The following is an 11,113-nucleotide window of genomic DNA, read 5'->3' on the forward strand; positions in this document are numbered from 1 at the left end:
TCTCCCATTCCCTCTCCCCCTCCCTCTCCCCTTGTTGTCCCCTCCCTCTCCCCTTCCTGTCCCCTCCCTCCCTCGCTGCCCTCCCTTCTCACCCTCTTTCTCTTCTCTTCTCTCCCCCCCCTCCCTTCCAGCCCTTCTCCCTCCCTCTCTTTCCTCCCCCTTCCCCCCCACTGGTCCCCTCTCCATCTCCTAGCAGAGTTCTTACTGGGCTTTTCTGGCGCATGAAGTCGAGGAATGTTGCACAGGAGTCTCTTCTTTTTGCATACCTATATTGAAATTGTATTGCAGTGAGAACGTGGTGGGGCAAATATTTCACCTTTCTTGTCAGAATATGTTGTGAAACTGAAGGTGTTAACTTTGTAAGAAATAATCAGAATATTTGTTAAACAGTAACAAAAAATTCCATGTTGAATACTGTTGAATTTTTTCAAGTACTTAAACTTTTTATTAATGTATTCAATGCTATAAATGTTCATTTTTACTTAATAGAGCTGTAATTAATCTTTTTTTTTTTTTTCTCTCATTGTATAGAAATTTACAGCAACAATGTCAACACCAGATAAGAAAGCCTCACAGAAGATTGGTTTTCGGTTACGTAACCTACTCAAGCTTCCCAAAGCACATAAGTGGTGCATATATGAGTGGTTCTATTCAAATATAGATAAGTATGTATCTGGGCGTATTTCATGAATATTACTTGCACCAGAAACTTAAGTTTTTCAAATGTTATAAGCTACAGCCTTTTCCTAGGTTTTTATCTTGATCTTATTTTTCCCTAAATACCTTTTTCTATTCCTCGTTCCTGGTCAGTCTCTTTATATTTCTCATTGTTCTCCCCTTCCCCATTTTGGGGAAGAAGTTATACATTTTTATGAAAAATTAAATGAAAATATAATTTTTGTATTATAATTTGCTAAGTCTATGGAATAGAGATAATCTAAAACAGCACATTTTTTGCATTGCATGAGATTTGTTTTATAAATCTTGATATTTTAACTGCTAGTATAATAGAGAAACTGTTACTAGTGGTAAAAATGGCTCACTACGATTTTTAGAAAAGTAGGCTTTCTATTATGGGGCTAGTATTTAAGCATTTTAGTTATACAGAAATGTTTAAGTAGAACATAGAGATTTGGCTGAAATCCAATTATTCGACAGTAGAATTTAATGAAGAAAAATTCTGATTTCTAATCCATGCCTATATGCCAGTGATTGGTGCTAACTTTGCTGTCTATGTATCTTTCCTTCCTTTCTCTGTTTACCAAACCAATTGCCTACTCTGAAGCCTGCGAATCTCATGGATGTTCACATTTGAGCCCAAGGCATTTATGTATCATTGCTACGACTGGTTCCTGGTTTCCCAGACTCTTGAATAGAATTGTTTATTTTATTTTATTTATTTTTTTTTTGTCCACAGGCTTAAGAGCACTTTCAGGGTATCCTAGTATGCTGAGTTCTTATGAATTCCCTAAAATGAATCTAACCCTCTAGAGTACTCCAGTGTTTTAAGACTGGTCTAATCCCAAAGAGGACTCCTTGGTGATGGTAGTACCTTTGGGACAAAGATACTTTGTAGCTAACATTGTTTACCTTCCCCAGATGTTAATGCCAGGGGCAGGATAGCCTCCCCCAAAATATAGGAGATTGAACAAAATCAGCGTCTTCTGGAATCTCAAGCACCAACAATATTTCCTGAGTAACTTTTCACATTAGTTGTTTCACAAATGCCAAGGGTTTAATTTAGTTTTAGCACTTTGAATCTGTGCCTATTTTGTATATATATGGAGTAGAAGTGAAAATTTGGCATTTTGTGATTAGTGTGATGTAGAAAATTGGAATTCATATTTTGAATTTTATGTCTTTTAAGAAAGTAACACATTGTATATTAACCGTTAAAATACCAATTCTCTTTTACAGACCACTTTTTGAAGGCGATAATGACTTCTGTGTATGTCTAAAGGAATCTTTTCCTAATTTGAAAACAAGAAAATTAACAAGAGTAGAATGGGGAAAAATCAGGCGGCTTATGGGAAAACCACGGAGGTAAATAAAAACGTTTTTGTTTTTGTCGAAAATAAAATCAGTAAATAATTGATAGTATCTTTACCACATTGATTTTTTAAAATGTTCTAAATAACTAGTACCAAAATATAACTTTTCAGAATAATTGATTGTATATTAGCTATGTCTCGTTAACCAGCTTTAATGTAGGTGCTTTTTATACTTATGCATCTTATAATGTACAATTTCACTCTTTTTCAGATCACAGGTTTTGAACATAATTTTATTGTTTTAAATTACTGTGTCCCTTTGTGTTCCAAAGAATATTTAAGAATGTCCTAAAAATTATTTAAGGAAGCTATAAGGTCATATGTGTGTTGTTATCTTTTGTGAAACCCTTTATCACTTCAAGAGCCTTCCTACAAATGCCTATTTTACTTTATGTGAAAATAGAAATCAGGTTAATCTAATATGTTACTTTCTGAGAATTACTCTTCATGTGAAATCACTTTTTCTTTTCCAGTGTTATCCTGGAAGACCTTACTTCTTTTGAGTGAAAATTTGAAACATGTCAGAAGAAGAATTAGGTCATTAGTTCTCACATTATGCTTACCTGGCTAATAAAAGCATGTGCAAGACTTTTTCATTTTAAATGGAAGTTCAAGGAAAGGCCTAGAAATACAAAGTGACTTGGACAAGTAGAAATGGAATGTAGTTTTAATGATTTCTATAGATGATGATGAAATGTAAGGAGAACTGCCAGTATTTTATTTTATCCTTTGTATTGAAAGATGACTTTGCTGATGGTGTTTTGAAAATTTCCCCCATTTATAAGAACAAAGTTAAAATTTGGTATGTTATTTAGTGTGTTTTGTACTGATAATTTATGGCCTTTGGTAGGCCATTTTGGGGCTTCTTGATGTGGTTTTGTGTGTTTGAGCAAATTGAACTACAATATTTCTAATTATTATCCATCATAATGGGATGCTAGTCACTATTTTACTGCTTTGTTATAATTCTGCCATTTGTTTAAGAGTGTCATTATAATATTTCTCTTGTTAATTTATCCTCTGATTAATCTTACAGTCCTTTAATTCATTAAAGTTAATTAATAGTTGAAGTCTTTTCAACACAAGTTTGTAGTTTTTCTTTCCCTGAGTGGTAAAGTATGATATAAATGATTGATACAATGAACTTTTAAAAATCCTAATTCTAAAAAATCAATTGGTAAAATCACATCCAATCAGAAGATAAAAAGGAAGAAACCAAAAAATATATATATTAGAGAAGGAGGATGAATTATTTGTTTAATGGAGATTGAGACTACTGTGTAGCAGTCTAGAGAAAAAACAAGTTGGTCTCATGCCTCGCACCAGGAAAAATTGGAAAAAGATCAGCAGATTTAAATATTTTAAAAGCTAAACAATAAAACTACTACAGGGAAGCATAGGCAAATTTTACTTAATTTTGAATTGGCAGAGGTCTTTTTAATAGGCCCCAAAGCTAGGAATCATAAAAGAAAATGTCAGTAAATTTGACTTCATAAAATAACATTTTGCTTTGTCAAAAAACAAAAACAAATCCATAAACAAAGTTGAAAGACAATGACAGAAATATCTATAAATTCTATTAGGGAATTATTCCCTAATAGGTAAAGAACTCCTATAAATCAATTAAGAAAAAGTCAAATAACCCAAATAAAAATGATTATAAACAAAATTCATAGGAAAGGAAAAAGGAATGCCCTTTCTAAACATGAAAAAAGTTCAATTTTATTCATAGTGGGAAATGTAGAATTAAAGTATGCTGAGATACTGTTTTTTAATTATCAGATTGTCATAAAGCTTTAACATGTTGGGTTGGCAATGGTGAAATATTCACTTATATTGCTGGTGAGAAGTTAATTTCATATAATCTCTGTGGAGGGCAATTTGGTAATATCTATCAAATTTACATATTTCCATACCCTTTCAACTTCTAAGAATTTATATCACAGAAATGCTTGCACACAGGTGAAATGATATGAACAAAGGTATTTACTGCAGTATTGTTTGTAGTAGCAAAGGATTGTCAACAACGAAAATGTCTTTAAATAGGGGAATGGTTAATGTATGGTACCTCCATATAATAGAAAACTCTGAAACCATTTAACATAAAACAAAAACAGAGGAAGCTCTTTATGTACTCATATGGAAGTGATTGCTAAGATACATTAAGAAAACAAAATATGTAACTGCATATTATAGCTATTTAAGAAAAATAGGGGAACATATGCATTTTTTGCTTGAATATACTAAGGTGTCATTGGAGGACATTTAAGAAACGTGTAATAATGATCTTCTGGGAAGCAAACTGGGTAACTGAAGAACACAATTTGTTAGAATTTTCAGTGCCTTTTGAACCTTTTGAATTAGAAGACGTGAATGTATCAACTTTTCAAAAAATACTATTTAAATAAAATTTGGCTGCTGAAAGCGTGTATATTATATCAGAATGTATGAAGAACTCTTCAAAATTCAAAAAGAAGAATCAAACAGCCCAATTAACAAATTGGCAGAAGACTTGAATAGATGCTTCACCACAGATATAAGGATGTCAGATAAGCACACAAAAAATTGTCTGACGTCATTAGCAAAATTCAAAAAGAAGAATCAAACAGCCCAATTAACAAATTGGCAGAAGACTTGAATAAATGCTTCACCACAGATATAAGGATGTCAGATAAGCACACAAAAAATTGTCTGACGTCATTAGTCATTAATAAAATGCAAATTACAAGACAGCATATCAAATGTTGGTGAGGAGGTGGGTATCTTGAACCCTCATACACCATTGGTGGGAATATAGCATGGTACAGCCAGTTTGGAAAAATGATACAACCAATTTGGCAGTTTCTGAAAAAGTTAAACACACACTTAACCATAAGACTCAGCCATTCCACTTCTAGGTATTTACCCAGGAGAAACAGAGGATGTATTTATACAAAAAGCAATATACTAGTGTTCATAAAAGAGTACATACTAGATGATTCCATTTATATAAAATTTTAGAAGAATAGAAAATCTATAATGACAATGCAATTTAGTGATTGAGAAGTGGGTATATGGGAATGGGAGCAATACAAAGGAAGTGGCACAAGGAAACTTTTGGAGTATGTTCATATGTTCATTATCGTGGTTGTGGTGAGGGATTTATGGATTTTATATATAAATATATACACAGAATGAAACTCATCAGGACTGGCCAGTTAGCTCAGTTGGTTGGAATGCAATGTTATAACTCAAAGGTAAAGGGTTCAGATCCCTGTACTGGCCAGCTGCCAAAAAAAAAAAAAAAGCTTATCAAACTATACACTTTAAACAATTATTCCTCCATAAAGTGTCAGTAAATAAATAAAAAATAAGTAAATAAGTAAAATTTAAAAATTTAATTGGGGAAAGTGAGTACAAGAGAGGAAGAGGGAATTGTTGAATGCAGAGAAACAAATAATTTTAATTGTCAACTATAGGGGGATAGCATGTGTCCTTGGTTCTCAAATGCCAAGAACACTTCTTTTTTTTAAGATGACCGGTAAGGGGATGTTAACCCTTGACTTGGTGTTGTCAGCACCACGCTCTCCCAAGTGAGCCACAGGCCGGCGCTCAAGCACACTTCTAAGTGATGTTGTACAGAGCAGAAGCAAATCCGTCTTTATGATACTGCTCAACTTACTTACTAGTAACTAATCATTCTTTGCTTGATCTTCTCACAAATGAGTATTCCACAAATTCAGAAGTCATAGTATATAAAAAGTCATGTTATCAGCTAAGATCTTTCTGTATATTTCCAGTCCTTATTCATCATTGTTCACAATGATCCACTTTGTAAGTTATGCTGATTTACATATCCTTTTTGCTCATTGTTTTTATTTAGTTTTTGAGACAGCTTAAATGACAGTAGAGCTCATAATGTATCTTTGAAGGTGGTAGCCGTAACCTGGTGTGATAGTCATGTTTAAATACTTTGATTCATCCTAGAATTTGAAAATGGAAACAAGATAGGCCCTAGAGATAAAAGTGTATTCAGTATTCATACTTCAAGGCAGTAAGTATGATTAAAAGTTTGCACAGTGGCAAATCTCATATTTAATTCCTATATAGGTGTGCTCACTGAGTCACAGGGAAAATGTCATGTTCTTCTGAATAGAGTATTGAAATTGAACTTTGTCCTTAAGAAGAGACGTGGGCTCCAGGTGCAATCTTGTCAAGGGATGGTGAACAAATCCTCCTGTTTTGTAGAAAGGAGTACCTAACCTGCTTATACATCTTTTGAGTCTTGCAAGGTCCTCTTTTGAAAAAAACATTAAAGGTAATTTACTTTGAAGAAAAACAATTTCTGATAACCCATTTTTAAATACAGTACTCAAAATAATGAGAAGATAAGAGGGGGCAGTGAGATGGATGGTCCGATTCTAAGTTTTTGTATAGGATAGTTATGTTTATATGATTATAAATAATTTTTTCTAGATGTTCTTCTGCATTTTTTGAGGAAGAGAGATCAGCATTAAAACAGAAACGGCAGAAAATAAGGCTCTTACAACAAAGGAAAGTTGCAGATGTTTCACAATTCAAAGATCTCCCAGATGAAATTCCTTTGCCTCTGGTTATTGGAACCAAAGTTACAGGTAAGTGAAGACAAGCTAATTACTATTTTGACTTGTAATTTTTAATCAAGGTAATCTCTATTAGAGAAATGGCTTTTAAATTCAGGAAAAACTTTAGTTATGCTGCAATTTACTGTAGAAGTTACTCTTCATGCGTGAAATCTGTTTTTTAAAGTAATTGTAAAAAAGTGTACTGGTTCAAAGTAACATCTATTACAATATAAACTAAAGCAAACTGCTACGCAGATGAAATTTAAAATTTATTGGCTTAAGTACAGCTATATAATGTTTTAATTTTAAAATTTTAAAATTATCCTGTCTTTTGCTTCCACACCATTTGTTTTCCTTTCCTAACCAGCCTTGTCTGGTTAGTTCACAAACACCATTGTTCTTGTGGTCTCTGGGTTTAGGAATAGTCTCTTTCTAATGACTGAATAAAACTAAGTCATTCAGTAGGTAGTTTGCTCAAAATTTTGTAAGGGTGTAAATTCTGTAAGTTAATAGATGTGATTCTGTGTACTCATTTCACCTGTAACATGGGGGGGAAAGGGCAACCAAAACCTCAAGTTTAAGTTTATCCTTATTAATTTGGTGAAGTACAATTTATATAATATGAGCAATAACAAGGAATTAAGGAGCTGGCTGGTTAGCTCACTTGGTTAGAGCATGGTGCCATATATAACACCAAGGCGAAGGGTTCGGATCTCCATACCAGCCATCTGCCAAAAAAAGAGTTAAGTGGGTAGGTAGGTTACGGAAAGGGTTTGAAAATGGTTGGATTAATCAGGGAATCTTTTCTGGAGGAAAGGGAACCTGGAGTTACATATTTATATCATTTTTTCCTGGCTATAGAAGTAGTATATGTTTCCATTATATTGTAAAAGTGGGTAATTAAGAGGAAAGGAGGTAATAGGGAAGAGACTGTATCATGCATATGAGATGCAACCATTAGCATCTAGCTTAGTCAACAGTGATAACTTTGTTAATAAAATTGGTGTAGGGGTTGGGATGGAGATGGGGTGAGGTGAGGAGACAGCATACTTGAAAAAATATATTAGTTCTAAAAAAACCCCATATAAATAAGTATAGCTATAAAGTCCACAGTGTAACTACTCATCAGAGAAATGCTGGCATGAATCCAGTGACATCCAGACTCAATTAGGAAATCCTTAAAATTTAATTGTTCCAGAATTTTAAGAACGGGTGATATTATTTGGCAAGATTGAAAATTTTAGAGGAAGTTCTTAATAGGTACTCCTGTTACAATGGAGAATAGGTTGGATGGACTGGGTGTATCAAAATATGACAAAAGTTTGTATCGGTCAACTACTAGAGCTCTTTTAAAGCAATGTCTTAAAGTTTCTATTTGGGCTAGTGCCGGGTCAGCAAACTATGGCCAGTGGGCCAAACCTAGTCTTGTCACCTATTTATGTATGGTCTTGAGCTCAGAATGGTTTTTACATTTTTAAATGCTTGAAAAAAAAATCAAAATAATAATATTTTGTGACACATGGAAATTACATGATATTCAGATAGCCTCCTTAAGGAGTAAAGGTGTTCTAAATTAAGTTCATAACTAAAACAGACCAACCCCTATAATAAATAAAACCAAGTATGGCAGGACCAAAAAAGATCTGCCAGTAATTTTTTGCCTACCAGAAAAAAGTTCAACACCCTGTCAAAAAAACTCTGGGATGGGGCACAGCAGTCTGTATTTTATCAAACCCTCCAATCAATCAAAAATCGCTAGACTTGTGAAGAAACACGAAAACATGGTCCATAGTCAATAGAAAAACCCATCAATAGAAATAGACTCTGAGATGACTCACATATTGGAATTGGCAGACAGCGACTTCAAAATAGCTATTATAAAACATGCTCAAGAACTTAAATGTAAATATGGTCATAATGAACAGATAGGGAATCTGAGCAGATAAATGGAAATTATTCAGAAAAAATGAATTTAGAACTAAAATGTACAATATCTGAGAAAAAATTCTGAATGGATTTAAAAGCATTAGTTTCATTGAAATGAAAAATTAATGTCATAGAAGTAGAGAATAGAATGGTGGTTACCAAGGGGCTGGGGTGGTTGGGGCGGGAGCAGGCATTGGGGAGATGTTGGTCAAAGGATACAAAATTTTAGTTAGATAGGAGGAATAAGTTCAAGAGATCTGTTGTAGTACATAGTGACCATAATTAATAATATATTGTATTCTTGAAGAATGCTAAGAGAGTGGATGTTAAGTGTTCTCACCACAAAAATAACTGTGAGGCATATTTTAATTAGCTAGTTTAGTCATTCCACAGTGTATGTATACTTCAGAGCATCCAGTTGTACATGGTAAATACATACAATTTTATCTGTCAATTTAAAAATAATTTTTAAAAAAGAATGCATACTTGCTATAATATATTATCTAAAAGCTTTACTGATTCATTCTTCTGCTATCTCAAACCTGCTGTGGGGCACCTCTAGTGAATTTTTCGTTTCCATTATAATATTCTTCAACTCTAGGGTTCCATTTGGTTCTTTCTTGTAGTTTCTATTTCTCTACTGAGATTCCCTATTGAGTCAGTCATCATCTTTCCATTAATTCTTTGAACGTATTTATTTATTTATTTATTTATTTATTTATTTATTTATTTATTTATTTATTTATTTATTTATTTATTTATTTATTTATTTATTTATTTATTTATTTATTTATTTATTTATTTATTTATTTATTTATTTATTTATTTATTTATTTATTTATTTATTTATTTATTTATTTATTTATTTATTTATTTATTTATTTATTTATTTATTTATTTATTTATTTATTTATTTATTTATTTATTTATTTATTTATTTATTTATTTATTTATTTATTTATTTATTTATTTATTTATTTATTTATTTATTTATTTATTTATTTATTTATTTATTTATTTATTTATTTATTTATTTATTTATTTATTTATTTATTTATTTATTTATTTATTTATTTATTTATTTATTTATTTATTTATTTATTTATTTATTTATTTATTTATTTATTTATTTATTTATTTATTTATTTATTTATTTATTTATTTTTCCTTTTTGTCTTTTTTCGTGACCGGTAACAGGATCGCAACCCTCGGTGTCACGCCCGCACCGTGCTCAACCAGTGAGCAGACCAGTCTCTATATGGGATCCAAACCCTCGGCGGGAGCGCCACTGTGCTCCCAAGCGCTGCACTCTACCGAGTGCGCCACTGGGCCGGCCCTGAACATATTTATAATAGATGCTTTTTAAGATTTTGCTAAATCTATCATCTCTTTCAGTTTCTACATACTATTTTTTTTTCCTACATAAGAGTCTTGCTTTCCTATTTCTTTACATGTCAAGTAATTTTTGGTTGAATACTCGATATTTTAAATAATTTATCGTAGCAACTCTATTCTCATTTTTTTGGAGAGTTGTTAGATTTGTTTTAGTAATTTGCCTATGTAGTCACTGATGTCTCTGCTCCAATTTTTTATTCTTGTATTTACTTTTAAGCCTGACTTCCTAGGGGTTGCCCCATGTCTGTGTACTTAGTGGTCAGCCAGTGATTTGGGCTGAGGTTATGCTCAAACATCTTGAGCTTGAAAGGCCTCAGATTAATCTTTGTGTAGGTTGGGGAATATGTACAAAATTGTTGCCAGTTTTCAAGTCATCTTTAGTTTCTACTTTTTGCCAGACTCTCTCGGGTCTTCCCCGCCCATTTATATAGTTTCCTGTTTAGCCAGGGTTGTGTGGGGAGCTTATTGCAGCCCTTTTATAGCTCTCTAGTTTCTAGGATCTTCATGTTAAATTTCTGCCTAGTCTGCCACTCATCTCAGCCAGGACCACACCTTGGGTTTACAAAGCTGTGGGTTTTTCCTGTTCTTTCCTGATCGAGTTCACCACTTTTAATTTGTGGCAGAGTTACAGGTTTTTACGCACTGGTACACATCAAGTCTGTCCTTTCTGGCAACAACACTGCTGGTTTTCATGACCAGCTTTGCACTAATAAAACCATTCTTGCCAACCAAGTTGATGGTGATGGTGGGGGTGTGAATAAACTTCTGTAAAAAAAAGAAACAGTGACTCCCCTGTCCTAACTAAAGCTCAGCAGTTTTTTAACAATAAACATTTCTTAATTGTTGCCTGCATTTGGTTCATTTCCAGTACCCTGGAATGGTGGTTTTTGACAATATTGTCCAGGTTATACTCATCTTTTTTTTTTTTTTTTTTTTTAAAGATGACCGGTAAGGGGATCTCAACCCTTGGCTTGGTGTTGTCAGCACCACGCTCAGCCAGTGAGCAAACCGGCCATCCCTATATAGGATCCGAACCCGTGGCCTTGGTGTTATCAGCACCACACTCTACCGAGTGAGCCACGGGCCAGCCCTATACTCATCTTTTTTTTTTTTTTTTTTTTTTTTAAAGATGACCGGTAAGGGGATCTCAACCCTCGG

General features: G+C 33.1%; 1 protein-coding gene across 3 annotated transcripts in view; it reads left to right on the forward strand.

Annotated features, from left to right (window-relative positions):
- Nucleotides 1-11,113, forward strand: part of LIN9 (lin-9 DREAM MuvB core complex component) — a 75,977-nt gene that overhangs the window by 17,071 nt on the left and 47,793 nt on the right. For all 3 annotated transcript variants that reach the window (XR_551077.1, XM_008580790.1, XM_008580791.1), the window contains 3 exons: nt 532-665; nt 1,918-2,043; nt 6,507-6,664. Coding sequence is in view for 2 of the 3 variants with exons in the window: in XM_008580790.1 (XP_008579012.1) it covers nt 532-665; nt 1,918-2,043; nt 6,507-6,664 (418 nt within the window). In the remaining variant the exon portion in view is untranslated. The remainder of the gene's footprint in view (nt 1-531; nt 666-1,917; nt 2,044-6,506; nt 6,665-11,113) is intronic.

The sequence above is a fragment of the Galeopterus variegatus genome, unplaced genomic scaffold, assembly GCF_000696425.1.
Source record: "Galeopterus variegatus unplaced genomic scaffold, G_variegatus-3.0.2 Scaffold2162, whole genome shotgun sequence".
In the NCBI taxonomy this organism is placed as follows: Eukaryota; Metazoa; Chordata; class Mammalia; order Dermoptera; family Cynocephalidae; genus Galeopterus; species Galeopterus variegatus.